General features: G+C 48.4%; 1 protein-coding gene across 1 annotated transcript in view; it reads left to right on the top strand.

Annotated features, from left to right (window-relative positions):
- LOC144153502 (uncharacterized) overlaps window positions 1–15,804 on the top strand; it is a 78,788-nt gene that overhangs the window by 43,374 nt on the left and 19,610 nt on the right. Inside the window, exons 8-9 of the mRNA XM_077685138.1 lie at window positions 910–1,185; window positions 8,464–8,608. Coding sequence (XP_077541264.1) covers window positions 910–1,185; window positions 8,464–8,608 — 421 coding nt within the window. The remainder of the gene's footprint in view (window positions 1–909; window positions 1,186–8,463; window positions 8,609–15,804) is intronic.

Raw genomic sequence — 15,804 nt, 5'->3', positions numbered from 1 at the left:
TTTGAAGGCTACACTGGAAATCCGAATAAGCTATATACGCATGAAAAAAAAAAAAAAAAACTTCGTTTACTCTACATCTACCTTGACCTCTTCTCGACTAGTGATCAGTCGCAAAGTGGCTTTATGATAGGCGCTGCTACACTTGAACTGCATCCGTTTTCTAGAGTGCAATGAGGAAATTGCGGCTTGAGATCTGTTCATCAGCATCTTTGACGTATCAATGCAGCAAGCCTATTATTGCAACAGCAGCACATGTCCGAAGAAAGGTGCGAATAACGACGTACAGCAAGTACACGCATAACCCTTTCAGCCCTGGCATAGTCATTTGACGGTACAACACATAATATTCCCTATCGTCTTAAGAAAAAAATGAAAGCTTCTTGTCTTCTGTGCGACGGTTGTTCAAGGATTCCTCTTGCGGTAGACATCACCATTTTTGAGTTTTCACGGGGCCAGGCGATATGAAACAAATGAGGGCGGGTAAGGGAATGGAAATTCCGGTGTGTCAAAATGTCTATAAAGTTGTAAAAGCCTGTATTACCAGCTTTCTATTTTTTCTGTAAGATCAAGATGTCATAGGTTTACGACAAAAAAAATCTTGTTTACAAGAAAGAAAAATTTATTTGCCTAATCACCTAAACAATTTTCGTTCTTGTAACTTAATAAATAATTGCAGTAATAGCGTAATTGTTTTTTTTTTTGTTCTTCTGAGTTCCAAAGCTTACGAAAACACGCAGAAAAACAATTCTCGCTCGAAATAAAAATTCCAGGGCTGAAAGGGTTAATGGCTTTCGTGAGACGACACGTATCACCTTTCGGCTAGCCCAACAAGTATCGTTTCCTAAATTGGCGGAAAGGCAGACATTCAGACATCCTGTTGACACACTGAGCGTCCGACTGTGCGTGCAGGTGACGTGGATGACGTGCCTTCCGGCACGACTCGCCTACCTGACGCGCAACATGGAGCTCATGAACGTGCGCATGCGCTCAGTGCGCACACTGTGCGTGTCCGGCAGCGGGATGACCGAGGAGTTGGCTCGCACTGCACTCACCGTGTTCCCCTGCCTTAGCCAGTTCCGCAACATATACTCCCTCAGCGAATGCTGCGGTCTGGTCACCGCCTCGAGCAAGTTCGAGATTAGCAGCAACGACCTGGGCTTCCCCACGCCAAACGTCGAGCTCAAGGTAACACACCTTTTATTGTCTCTACAGCAACTTTCGTGGCCACTGCAGCGGAATATTCCTGACCTGCCCATTTCGGGAGCACGAAACTAACTATAGCGAATTTAAATGTGCGTTTGACACTTTTTCTGTCTTTTAGGAATGAAATGGTTAATCCTAAAGTAGCGCGTTCTGTGCTCCAGGGCTGGATATGTTTACATTTTAATGATAGACTTTTTATGCACAGTACATAATGCGTAGAAATAATTGCCCGCGGTTGACACCTCTCTACTACTGTTTTGGCTGTAGTTTCGCTACGAAGCAAAACAGAACCAACCTTAGTGCAGTACCCGTAGTGCGTGTGGGGAATGTGGCTCTATTAGGGCGAAAACATCAACCCCGAGTAGAGCGTACAACCATAAGAGCCACCCGCGAATAAGGCAGGTGATGTTAAAAGAAAGAGTTTTGCCCCGTAGCCCCGCAGCCTAGTTAGGTCAAATTAACTTGCTGTTGATCCAGAGACCCTAGACCCAGGTCCTCTAGGTCAACATATTCTCTCTGAAATCCGCGAGGAATGGCCGTGCGTGACCTGGAGGCGCGCGGGGACTTCGAAACTTTGTGATCTGCAGCCATGCCGGAAGGACAACTTGCCCTCAAACAGTGCCCACCATTGCTGGCTGCTCAACGCCGTGGTCCTGCCAGAGGAAACACGGAGGTGCTCAGTAGCAGGGCCGCGGCAAGAACATTTTACCACCTGCTCATTGGCGCTTCCGCGTTCTGAATTTGTTATTGCTTGTTTGGCGTTTTTACTTCTTTTGAACGCCGCTGCACCTGATTGCGCGGCATGCGATCTCGGTTTCTCCCCTGCATAAGCATTTGCTCGCACTGCCGCTATTATTTTAATGACTTTTAACATCGGACCGGTTTAGCCAGGCCGTATGTGTTCCAACTCGAACCGAAAACCTCCTGTTGGAAGGAAACAACCAGTCCCTTGGTTGTGTTCGAGCGTGGGTCTCTCGCGTTCGGAAACCGGAGCCTATTGGACCATCATAGCATTCCCCGCGGGCAGCATAAATTCTTTTGGGTATTTGTAGCGTTGGCTTTGAACGTCAAGCGAGCATTCACTCGCCTGTTCGTTCTCTCGCTCATTGGATCACTCGCTCACACGTTCGTTCGTTCGTTCGTTCGTTTCTTGGTTCGCTCGCTCGTTTGGTGGTTCGCATGGGCCTCACTTCTTCAACTCAGCCGCTCTAAGCTACTGGTAACACCAGAGATGTTTAAGCTTGAGCTTGGTCCGGTGGCGTGCGACTTCCAAGCTTGCGCGTGGTCTTGCGCCGCAAGAGGAGCTCGCAAAAAACCAGAAAACCGTTTACGTGCTTGCGGGATTCAAATAAGGATCACATGACAGTTCGTTCTGCGGACGCCGAGTTTGCGAAGACGATTTCGGCGGGTTCTAGCGCCCGCTAAAGCGGTCCACTTCGGGGCAGATGGGAAAGGCTGCGGACAAAACAATCCGGGCCTGCACTCATGAAGAACTTCAGCGGCAAATTCGGAAATCCATGTGAGGCGCAACGGCCGCGACTCCGACGAAGGGAGAGGTGCCACCAGCCCTGCTATTTCTCCAGTCTTGCGTCACCAATGCAAAGTGCGCTATTTTTTTCCCGGTCCTTTTGGGCTCAGTCTTCACCGACTCACCCTATTCGCCCCGAGCGCGAACACAGTCGGCCCCTGGCGGCGGCGGGACGAACCGCTCCTAGTGTGGATGGCGCTCTCGCGTAGTCTGCTTTTTCACGTTGCGTGCGGCGCAAGACGCGTGCTGCACACGACAAAACAACCAATATGTGTGCTCGGTTGGCAGTAAGCAATGACATCGTTACCTCTGCTTGCGCATTTCCTCTAGAAACGAAATAATCAGCGGCCGTTACGGGTTAATGCGCTGGTTTAATTCCACAAAACATCTTCGCCCTGGTCACTGCTTGAGTGTGAAACGTGTTATAAACATTGCTTCCACACACTGCACTTCTCTTATTGTTGAGTGCAGTCGTTTGCCGTTTCGGGAACGTAGAAGGGTGCTTTTTGAAGGTGGCGTGGTGATTATTTAAAGGATAAAAGTTTAGTACGCGAAACGGGTAAGAAGCGACAAGACCTGCGCATACGCGTGCAAATTCCACACCCTTGTAAAATTGCGCTGTGTCCTTATAGAAAGAAGAAACAAACAAAAACATTTACAGTGCACACGACCCGTGCGCTATCGCCCATACAACCGGACACGTATTTTACACCCGCAAGCGCCTGTGTGATCGGGTCCTTCCCGTACCTTTTCTAAAATAAATACCATTTTTGGACAGTAGTTGTTTATACTCAGGAGGAGGAATAAACATTTATTCAACTGTATCGAGTTGCTAATTTTACGTATTATTTAAAATACGTTTCTATGGATGGGCAGGAGTATTTAGGGGGGATTTTTCGGTAAAATTAGGCAGTTGGGTTTGCGTCTGTCATGTGGCATTTCGTGTGTCATTTTCATATATATCATTTTCAAATCCGACATGAATCACCTTGTCCAGAAACGTGTCTCACTCAGCATAACCAAATGCCTAATATGGTCACGTCTTAACCTCTTGAGGTGGACCTAATTTTAAAGAAAGAGGGGAAAACGCATAATATAATGCACGTTGTTGCCCACATGTGTGAGGGGTGTGTGCCATGACTCGCTGTTTTTTTTTAATTTTTTCCCACAATGCTTGTTTCAATACAATTTTGAAAAAGGCGAGCCACAATTCCTGGACAATCCCGGACCAAAGGGGGGTTAATCAGTTTTGAAAATACGTCCGCTACAGAACACGACGCCTAGTGTAGTTTCGATTGTAAGTAATACTTATAACCATAGTTTGGCTTTTCGCGTTACATGCGTTCTCTTCTCGCTGCTCTTGCAACGTTTGCAGGACCCCCCCCCCCCCCTTCCAGAAAAAAAAACTAAATGCACAGAATTTCATTTCTTAACCAATCCTCACGAATTCAATGCCAAGACAAAGGCGATATTCAGTTTACAAAACAAAGTAGTTACCGGGAACCCGTTGCGCTGATTCGCAACAAGAAATAAAAAGGAAATGTTTTACTACATCTGCAACAGCGCAACTTCATTTATTGCCATCTTTAGGGTTCGTAAGCGACCTTACATGCAAGAATGCAAACACATCTCGCTGTTGCCGGCACATGTTAGATTTTAAAAGGAACGCAAATGGTCAACAGAGCAGCCATAACAGAAAATTTGTGCTCACTGTGAGGTCCCAGAAGCTTGGCTTGCACACTGTAAACCTGCTTGTCACTTTGCGAAAACCTAGCTAAACATGAGATGTTGATTGTACTGCGTGCGTTGACAATTCAATTCGCAAGTTCACTTGCGACGAAAGCCGTAAATAAGTGATCCTAAACACTTATTCATTCAAACCTTCCTTCAGAGTCGTTAAAATTTCATTTAAAAGACCCGTTAGAGGGGTTACATTTATATCTCTGCGCTGATCAAAATTCAGGAATTTTTATTTTGCTTTTTGAACACAAAAAAAAATATCGTCAGCTCTTAGAAAGAATTTCGGGGCTGTTAAGTAGTGTTACCATTTCAGGGCATTCCACAAATGCAATAATGCGTCATGCTACCAGTGTAAGTGATTGAGATTGCCGTTGTAAACTGAATTTTAGAGATCGAGGCTTCCTGGTTTGTTTCTATTTATGCTTTTATTGAAGGCTCAAAGCCATAGTCTGGAAAGATCGAGCTTGCTACGAGCCACCGCGTACAAGTTCATTGTCACAATCACGGCCATTCTGAGATTCCCGATGAGTCGTCGCTTTTTTTGGCGTAGTAATGAAAACTGACTGCCGCTTCCATGCTATACATTAAACGGTGAGGAACCGAACTACAGCATACCACTCTTGTTTGCACCTTTCGTAGGCACATACGGCGGGAAAAGGCACGAAGCGCGCCCACAGTGTGCATTCTTACGGGCCGCTCAGCGGAGCAGCGCGACGCTGTCGCCACCTACATGTCGAGCTCGCGGCGAATAGGTGAAACATACACCTGCTGTTCGGCAGACGGCGTACTTAAATAAGAGCTCTTTCACCGCGAAATTGTTAATAGGCCAAGTTTGGACAAGCACCCGGCTGTCGTCCAAAAAACGTGCACCCATCCGGATATCGTCCACAAAAAAGTAACCAGAGCTACTAACCTTTTGGTGACGCTTTCCACAGGGGTCCGCGCGTTTTATAGTACGCGTACATAACAAACAATGAAACCATGAAATATTCAGCTTGCTTTGTTTCATAGCCTGAAACAGAAAACATTGGCACTAAAAAGTGCTTTGCACGAGCTGTTTCAGATAGTGCATGAAAAAGAAAGAAACAGGAAGAAAGGCATGGCGTGTCGTCAGTTCCTATTGGCTTACTAGGCCGTAGATATTCTTACCGACGACATTCTTTGCGTGGAGCTGAGAAAGACCGGCAGCTACAGGTTAAAGGCAATTTCTTCTGACCAGATTGTATGGCATCACTACTGAGTCATTTGTTCAAAAAGAGATCCCTAAGGTAACAAGGTTTTGACCACGGGAGTTGCCTGCCGAAGGCTGTCAAATCAAACCTGGCCGTTTTTGCGGATTTGAATACTCCCTACAAAATTCTTCGAGGCGTGCCTCTACTTATGTTACCGCAGCCGCACAAGAGGTTAGCCTCGATTAGTGTTTCCTATGTTGCAAAACCATCGTTTTCGAGCAAGAATGATGGCGCTTCTAGAGCACCCAATGGCCCATTTGCATATAGCTGCTTTATACAAAATTCAAGCCATTCCTGTGAACTTTTGCAAGTCCACCGACTAGCTTCATGTAACAATAAACTTCTCCAAGTAAATATACAGTCGATAAAGTTTCCAAATGTTTAAATGAACGCAAATGCGCCGATGTAAATAATTCTAGTCGAGATGGCAGACGTGGTAGCAATGGGGGGAACTTGTGTACGTTGAAGTTTGCATAGCTACGATGTGGGTCTAAATTTAACGATACATTTTTTCCCGTTGTACTGTACTAGGTACTGATTGGTACCATCGGTATTGATTGGTTCGACCGCTACAGTTTATGCGAGCAGTCGCAGGACGCACTGCGAGCGAAGCGAACCTGGCAATGTTTGGGATTACGTTTAGCAACCCCTGACGGAGCGCACCGTCCCCACTCAGCATATTGTTGGTACTCTCGCTTCCATTGTTGCGTGCTGTGACGGGCAGGCCACAGTCTATAAAGCCGGTAGTGCATTTTACGTGCAAAATATCAATACACGGAAGAAACTGCCGGTGCAGGCCAAGTGCATAGAATTCCGACACTATCTGGGCCCATATTTTTCACCTCGTCAACGCGACCCATTTTCTTTCACAACTACCGCTTTCAACGATACGTAACTACAAAAGATCCCTTTAATAAGCTCAGCGAAGAACTACCCAGTACGGCTTGCCCAAGAAGACAGAGATTTCTTAACCTTCGAAGACAACATAACTATCTTTGAAGAGCTCGACGTACACCTGAAAATTGTATTAGCACTGAAGGTCTTGTTCACCCGGTACAGTGGAACCCTGATAATACGACTTTCAAGGGACCACGAGAAAGCGTCGTATGACCGGGGTGTCGTACGATCGGGGTGCGCTTAAATGACGGCCTAGTAGACGGTCTCACGGGACATATATGCTAAGAACGTATTTAAACTGATATATATATTTAGTGCGTTCTCGCGTGATTTGCGAATATATACCTGAAATCCCAAATTTAAAAAATGGAACGCCTATGTTGTTCCCCCCCTACCCTCCATGGCGTGCAGCTAGCCCGCCAGCCAAGCGCCGCATGCTACGAGACCCCGTGCCGTCCGGCGCTATTTATAACCCCCCTACCCCACGCCTGGCGTGCGCGAGATAAGGCCAATGTGGTGGAGCAAATTGATCGGGGAAAAGACGAGCCTGAAACTGCCAAGGGCAAGCGAGACGAAGGATAGTAAAAGACGCAGATGAAAAAACAAAACGGCGTTGCATTACATGGGGAACACACGCTTTGAACGGTCCCGTGCCGTCGCTATTGTGTCGAAGTGCTCAACACAGCTGTTTTCGTTTTCCACAAGAACCCAGCAACGCGAAATAGATAAGGTGATTCAAAATTCGCGGGTAAACGATCTTGCGGGGAAACGTATACCGCGGTCTTGCTACTGTGACTTGCTGCGGCGGCCAGAGAGTGACCCAAAATGGCGGTGCCAACGTATACGTGTCTCCACCCTTTCGGCGAACGCACGGGAATTGGGGCATTCTAGAAAAGAAAGGAGCGGAGTGACAATATGGCTTTGAAAGATACTGATAAGCAGAAAGCAGAGATATAGGGACAGAGAGCGCCGTAAAAGGAAGAAACTTGGCCCGACCGGACGGAAAAAGCGGCTATCCGGTCATCGTTGCGAGGTTACGTCTTCTGTTCTGTTGTGATTAGTGACCTTGCGATCACCCCACTGGTGAGCAGAAAGTCCGTAGGTCTGAAATAAACGTCTGCAGCAGTCTAGTAACCTGTTCGTTTGTTATAAAAACAGTATCTGGCTAAGCTAGCGAAGTACTCTGGCGATGATAACACACTGATCTTTCGGTTTTCAGTTTTGTCCTCCCTGAATACCACATAATAGTTCCGTGAATAGTTGGTTCCCTGAAGCTAAAACATAGCTCAAGGCAGGCCGTGTAGAAGATATGGGGTTCTCTCATTGGCCGCACTCAACCGTATCTGCTGCCCATCTGTCCCTCTATGCCATCTATATCTGACAGAGCCACCACCCGCCATTTCACAACCAGGTTTGGAGTGCTGCCTTGCCCTTTAGATGGAATATCATGCGACACCAGTCGGACGAAACTACGCAGGTGCAACCAAAGAAGGTTGTCTGTGCTACAGCCTGCACTGCCCTTCCAGGACCGGACCCGATAACGCCGCTGCCCTATTGGGCCCCAATATCCCCATAAATCGAACAGGCCTACTTACAACCTCCGAAGGAGAGGAATGACGACGAGTTTAGTCGCCTTCAGTACTGGGCCGAATTAGCGTTTATGATTGGTACCTATCCTACAAAAATATCTAAGCTGTGTTTTGTGCTCAGCACAAACGCAACATTGTCAATGCCAGCATTTATTATGTTGATGGGCTCAAGCCACCAGCTTGGTTGAGAAGAATAAAGCCCGGCTGTGACCATTGTCGGCTCCACCAATGTGCGCTTGTTCTTTCTTTAATAATGCGGGGTTCACTTGCGCAGTTCTTGAACTTGAAGACGAGGGAGCCGGTAGGACCGATGGAGCACGGGGAAATCACCTTTCGAAGCCCGACGACGATGCGGGGTTACTACAAGCGGCCTCAGGAAACTGCGAAAATTCTCGACTCGGAAGGATGGTGCCTTACGGGTCAGTACATTCTATGCACTTGTAACTCACGAGCTTTTCTTTTATAAGCATATGGCCGTCATATCGAAGCGTTCTCGGTAGACAATAAATAATCTAATGTCGCTTTATGATATATAATACACCTTATTAGTGATAGCGCTCTGTAATTCAGTTTCTTATCAAGTAAAATTTCATTGTGCCGTATGCTTACACTCAACAGAATGGCTAACCTTTGGCCATTCATGTAGTTATGCAGTTATGCATGAGTTTGAAGAAAGGCCTTTATACGAGTATAAAATATGTATATAAAGTTTCAACTCCGGCAGAAGCGACTATGAAGGAAGTAACCGAGTGTAAAATGAGTAAATGATAAATATATGGTGGTTTCGGAGTTCGAAACTGCTACGTAAAAATGAAGCAAACAGTTCGTTACAGCAGTCTGCTCTGGATAATTTATAAGTCGCTTATTAAAACTTTCGGGTACTTAAAAGTGATGTGCGGGTCCGCGCAATATTAAATGCATTCTAACGAAAGAGGTTGGTGAATAATTCGAAGCTATAACCAATTGGGTCCAATAATTGGAAGTTATTTCGAATGAAGAGCGTCGAGGTTAGCTTAATTTCTAAAAAAAATGTGGTTGTTCCCTCTTCCATAGGAACCGGTAAAACACGAAACTGAAGTGTGCCTTCACAGGAGCAGTTGAATGTTTATTGGGCATCGATGTGAACTTGCACTTCACTATTTATACCATGCGAACAGAACCAAACGGGTTGTCAGTGAGTCGTTTGGTGAAAACATGGTCCGCTGCAGCGAACGGAGCACCGGACCGTGTCACGAGCGCGACATCCGCAAGTCTGTTTCTCCGCAGCTTACGCTCCCCCCCCCCCACCCCCCCTCCCCCCGTACGCGTAGGCGTTGGCATCGAGGCGCCAACTGCCGGCGCTAATTAGCGTCATGATACACTACTTTGCTTCGCCTCTCCTTGAAGGCCGCACCATCTAAAAGTAAGAATATGGTGCGTGTTAGTCGTTCTATTCACGCGTCTGTTCATAGCGCAGTCGGGAGCGCGTTTCGTACCTCCCGTTGCGGCGAAAGGGTTCGTGGCTAGAATCCGTGCGCAGCCACGGCAATCGAAATTTTTTTCGTGATGTCATTCCTATGACGGATATGACGTCATGAGATCTTGGTGGACCCGGCATGAAACCCTTTCGTATTAAATGTTCAAATTTCCGAGCGAGACAACACTGTTCTGCTCTGTGCATATGTGGGCTCCATCACAACTGAGGCTGTGTACAGTTGATATAACGCCAGGCCAGTTGACACTCGCGCCTGCGTACGCGTCTCTCTCTTTTGAGGTCCTCAATCTTTTAAGTGCACAGAACTGTAGGGTCCCGACTTGTCGGCGCAGCTAGTCCGCGGTCAGGCTAACTAGCCGCCGCAGTCACGCCGCGTAACGCACCCAAACAGTCTCCGGAAAGATACCCGCTTGTTGTCGATTCCACCGTCCGGCCAAACGTTGAGGATACTTGAACAAGAGGTTTATATATGGAAAACCATTCGAAACTTCTGGAACCGGTGGCAGTAGTGATAGATGTCTGTATTATTTAGCGCAAAAAAACTGCAGTTAGGCTTGAGGAAAAACATTTGCACTTAACGAACAGTTCCCGCGTTCATTTAGTGAGCAATGATCTTTGGCTGGCTTTTACAATAGCAGATCAAAAAAAGTGGCCGTGGAAGAAAAGAAACCAACACCTTCAAAATGGCGTCGAAAGGCAGCAGTTTTCTGATGAAAGCAAGTTAAAAAAAAAACACTCCAGCTTATGGTGTTCCAGGGAAAACAAGTAATAAAAGATGAAGTGAATCGCATTTAAGAAACCTCCGTTTAATTCGTCAAGAGAGGAGTGATACAGAGAGAGGAAGAGAGCGAGGGGCGCTAGCAAAGAGCGCAGTACGGCGCCACAGCCCTAAGGTGAATCACTGCTCTGCACTTCCGACAGCCTTAACGTTGAGCGGAACTGCTTTATTATTATTTTTTTTTTTGATAGCACCGTGTGAGCAGTCTCTATGGCGGACGCTGCAGGCTTCGATTTTAGCAAGATGTAGCAGCGATCATGGCAACTCGTATTTTACGCCTGACTTGGCGACAGAAGTCGCAGTCTGTACAAAATCAAGAGTGGAGACGTTGCGCGGATAAGCAACGCTTCTCGTTTAATCAGAAGTTTCGTTTAATCAACGTGTTAGAGTGTCTCCGACTTTGCAACAAATTCGATAAATGATTTCTCTCTTCCTTTCGCGTGTGGAAGCAATGCGAAAGCTATAGCTATCGCCAGCACGGAGCGGCACCACGTGACCTGCTCGTCGCAGCAGAAAGGCCTTTAGGTTATGTCCTGATTTTCTGGTTGTCTTTATTAAAGTGGCTATTGAATGTTTTAATTGCTGCAATTGAAGTAGAGCCGTGCAAAAGGTGCTAAGCTGCTTCAATGTTATAGTTCCAGTGGTCGAAGAACGCAGTAGTAGTAGTGGTTTGTTTAGAAAAGGAAAAGAAATAGACTGGGGATAAATTAGAGCCCATCGGGGGGCTCACCTGCATACAACCCAGTCCGGGGGATTGGGAATATAGAAGGGATGAATAGGATAGAGTAGAGGAAAAGTAGATAGGAAAAGAAAGAAAAGAGAAGCATTGCCACCGTCACTGGGGCCACATCGCACAAACCACATCACGAACACAGGTCCTAGCGTCATGCTGCGTCCGGGAGAAGTTCTCGACGGGAGCGGTGAAGCGTAGAGGAGAGGCTGTAGGAAAAGCAGGTCCTGGTGTCATACTGCGTCCGGGAGAAGTCTTCGACGGGAGCGGTGAAGCGTAGAGGCTAGGCTGTGCTGCGATGGGCTGTCCGCGGCGGTCCGAAGTGAGTGGAGCTTGCTGGGTGAAAATCCAGGCAGACCAGCGGTTACTGGCGAGCGGGAGCAGGCGCTCGACGGCCCCACACAGCAGAGCGCCCGCCGCCCGAAAGAAACACCCACGGCTCGCGACGCGTGGCCGGCATAATCGCGAAACCGCCCCGGCCGCGCAGCAGCGAACGAGTGAGAGTGAGAAACATTTTATTGAGCCGGTGAAGTGGGAGTGGTTCCTTATTCCAGGAAGCCATGCGATGAGCGAACGAAAACACGCCCGCACCCCATGACGACCGATGCCAAACTCTCGAAGAACGGCATCACCGGGAAAAACGAAAACCTTTTCTGCAAGTTTAAATTCTCTGATGGGCAGCTGAGTTGGTTAGTCACGATTAGGGGTCGGAAAGTACCCCAGCTGCCCAGCGTAATGATGATAATGATTAAGGGGAGGAACAGCTGAGGTACTTCCCGAACCCCTCATCTGCGGACTGAATGTGTTCGTTGACTACCTTTTGCAACCATTTAAGATTTCTAAAACAGATAAAAAAGGGTTTCAGGGCCCTTTAACGGGAGTCGATGGTATTACCGACTTGCCCGCCGCTGTAGCTTCTGAGCGCAAGGCCGTGGGTTACATCGCATCTACGGTGGCCGCTTCTCTGGTGGAAGCTAGAAGTGAAAACGTTCGTGTGTCGGGATTTCCATGCACGCTAAAGACCCATAGGTGTTCGAAATTAATGTGTCGCCCTCCACTACGGCGCGCCTCATGGTCAAGGTGTTGCTTCGGCGCGTTAAACCCCAGAATAAATCAACCGCGTCAGCTGTTGCTGCCTGCGGCTCTGGGTTCGGCATTTCTGAAGTAGATGACCCTTCCACCGCTGTTCTGCCGTGCTTCCCCAGCATTCGCTGAATCGCGCGTCGGATGCTTAGCGTGGTCTGTGGTTCTGTCCCCGGTTTATCTAGCGCAGACGCCTTCTATCTGCGCTATTAATCTATCCGCAGATAGATTGCTTCTGCTTCTGCTCGGTCTAGATGCAGCACATTGGAGTACTTACAACGCGTACTGAACTCTCGTCTTTCTGGGCCCACGTAACATTCGACGCTTGTACTTGCCTTAGTCAGTTGTTGGATTGCATTAGGTTGCAATGGGCCTTCATCCAGGCTTGTGAACAAACTGATCCAAATAGAAACAAGCTCGAAAAGAGCACGTAAGAAACTTAACTTCCGCTGGCCCCCCGCTAGCCCCAATATTCGAAATTCGAAACACGCGAGGTCTGGGTGACAGAATACATAGAGCGAAAATGCCACGAAAAGACACCGAAAAACCCTTGGCGGCAAGCGCCCGACGCTCGGCGGCGGAAAAAACGTCGTCCGGGCCGATCGAGCAGGATGGAGCAGGGTCAGAAAAGATCGACGGTGGAGGAGCGGCGGCGAGGGGCAAAGCGTAGGAACCAATCAGGTCTTCCGATTTCCCCTCCATGGCGTATGGTGTGCACAGGCCGCTGCACACGGTCGCTTTGGAAGAGTTTGATAGGCGTACGCTTCTTTCGCGCCTACTCGAGCTAAAAAACGGATTTTTCATCTGCGATCGATTGGGTAAAATAGTGTTGCAAGAAGTGAAGTCCGCGCTTTTGTGATAGCTCAAGCCGGAAGCGCAACACGGTCCCGACCCAGCTACCTTAGCTTGTGTCGCCGTGATAGGCATGCACGATAGCTTTTATTAGGTTGAATAAAGGCGATCCGGCTACATAACTTGTATTAAAGGGGTCCTGAAATACCTTCTGCCGATGCGTGGATGTACATGTAACCAAATAAAGCAATGTATTAGCAATCTCCTCCCGCAAGAATCTTGTTAAAGCGATGAGTATTAGCTGAGAAATCGTAAATCAAAAACCGCGCATTATCGTCGCGCCGCGTTTCCTCCTCCTTTCAACTTACTCTCCGCTGTTGACGGCGAGCCAGCCTTCCCTCCCATGATGCTGCGCTCCTCGGCGGTGACGTACTTCCGCTATTGCGATGCTCACACTGCCGTCTGCTACGGGCAAGCTTTGTTGACACCATGAATCCCGCATTCCGCTCGAGGCTGGAAAAGCGAACGACAAATCTGGCCGCATGTGTGCGGCGGCCTGGCCTTGCCCTTTCGCGGTGTACGTTGCTGCAGAACTTTGCTATCGGCGGCACGTGACTTTTTATCGGCGGCGAACTCGCAGCCGCACGGGGAGGATTGTGCGCTCGCTCCCTTGGATGCACAGCGCACTGTTTATCCAAAAAGCGCCGTATTAGATGTGGCCCCGCTGGTGCCGGGTCTTATTTTGTCGCGGTGGTAATTCCTGCCGGCGGCATGTGAAAAAGACATTTTAAACCGATACAGAACCCGTGCACAAAACGCCAGTTCAGCTTGGGGCGACGCGTGGTGGAGAGCGGCAACGTTGGCAAAACACGCTCTGCCGCGGCTCTGAGCTTTCTAGCGCTGGAGCGAGCACCATTTCTTTGACAATATCAAACATCGGTTGCCCTGGCAACAAGGAACAAACCCTTCTAAAAGTCAGTTACGGTTGCGTGATCCCGGTTCAGCTTGGGGCCCCACCTCGCGGCATATAGGCACTGCAGGCATACTACTCACTCTCATTTGGAAGTGCGAGATGCGTTTGGCACGTTTGGCATTACAGGAGGCGATAGTGTGTGTGTTGTGGACGCCTTTGTTTCGCGATGAAATGCGACGTTGTGCTTCTGCGGGTGGATAGTGCTTCGCATGGTCTGATTATCTTTCTCGAGCGGCGTACGACTCAACCGCGCATGCGGTATGTGCAGTGTGCGTGGCTAAATGCCATCTCGGCTTGTGCGCCAGAGTTAAGTGACCTGCTGTTCGTCCCCGCAAACCGCGCGCGAGGTGATTGCCGAATTTACGAGGGGCAGGAGGAGGCAATCCATCGTTTGTCAATCGCGGTTCGTACTTGCAACGCATGTTGTGACGTTGTGTTCGTTCGAAACGCATCTCTGGATTGTTTGGAAGTTGAATAAAATGTATGCGTCAAACCCGGGCATTCGGCTCAGGGCGTTCTCTGCGATTGCAAGAAAGAGGTTCCACGGGGCTTCAACGCTTTCTTTATGGAACTTACTGAAGTAAGAGAATATCCATGTCGTGTTATGGCCCTGTTGCATTCAATACAAACGGTTAAGCGTTTGTTTACACTTGTTTCGTTTGTCGTAAAATGTCCAAGCACTCCGGCACTACGCTGGCAGATCAGCCGCTGAGACGACGCCGACTCATCTCTTTGCCGGAAGTGCGTGAAAAAGCCGCCCAATAGCAGGATGTCTAGCTCATGACGAACATCTGGGAATCGATGACGTAGACATGTGAAGATGGCGGCGTCCAAAAACACGAAGGGAAGGGTGAGAAAAAAGCGACAAACTTTGCAACATAAGTGTGAGCTTTCCGCTGCGCGTAAAAGAGTAATACTTGGCACAGATGATGTTGACGACCCAATCTAACGATTGCGCTAGTCAATTTAGTTTGCTCAAAACGCCTTTCAGGGCCCCTTTAACACCTACATGGGCCCGTCTGCAAGATCGGCAATAAGGAACAGGCGATATCACTGCGAGGGCCTATCAAATACATTAAAATTCCAGAAACAGCCAGTGGTATGTACTTAAAGCCGGAATCGACAAGCCCTACTTTGCACCGAAGCGCAGTCTGGCGATATGCAGTGGAGGTAAAACGTCGGTTTCAAGTTGTGGAAGGCGCTGGTTTTGAATCTACCCGCAAACGTTTGTTTTTTCTTCATTATAACTGCCTTTAATGCTTTTGAGATCTAAAAACGCATATAAAAGCCCCCCTTCCCCCCCCCCCCCCCTCCGCCTCACACAGAATCGTCAAAGGGCGCAAATCCAGGGCAGCGCGTTCACTGGGTGTATTTACTGAACGGCGCCGTTGATTCTGGGCATGGAGGTTGAGTTACACTGAAAGCGACCCAGCGGCGGCGCGGCGGCGGACGCCATCTCTTCGCTCCATTTAGTTCAACCCGACGGTTCAACATACGGCGTCCTACCGGGGCAGATTTTCCGTAGCGCGAACTTCGTCCAGAACGTTCGCTCTATGTACACTCTGGCCTTTAATCGGAGGTCAAACGTGCCTGTGATTGGCCACCTGGGGCACTTTTGTAGCAGTGAAGAGAGTTGAGACTTGTATTTCATCTACCGTTAAGGCAGACGGCTCTCCTCGCCGTGATGCTATTTTAATTTCGATTAGGCAACGCAGAAACGCGTTACTCCGCTAGGGAGCCCACGTTTTTCCTGATAGCAAAAGTTTTCGCTCTTACAAAGGTCGG

The sequence above is a fragment of the Haemaphysalis longicornis genome, unplaced genomic scaffold (assembly GCF_048455015.1).
Source record: "Haemaphysalis longicornis isolate Haplotype H1 unplaced genomic scaffold, Haemaphysalis longicornis Haplotype H1 scaffold_9, whole genome shotgun sequence".
In the NCBI taxonomy this organism is placed as follows: domain Eukaryota; kingdom Metazoa; phylum Arthropoda; class Arachnida; order Ixodida; family Ixodidae; genus Haemaphysalis; species Haemaphysalis longicornis.
This window is presented reverse-complemented; position numbering and strand designations above follow the sequence as displayed.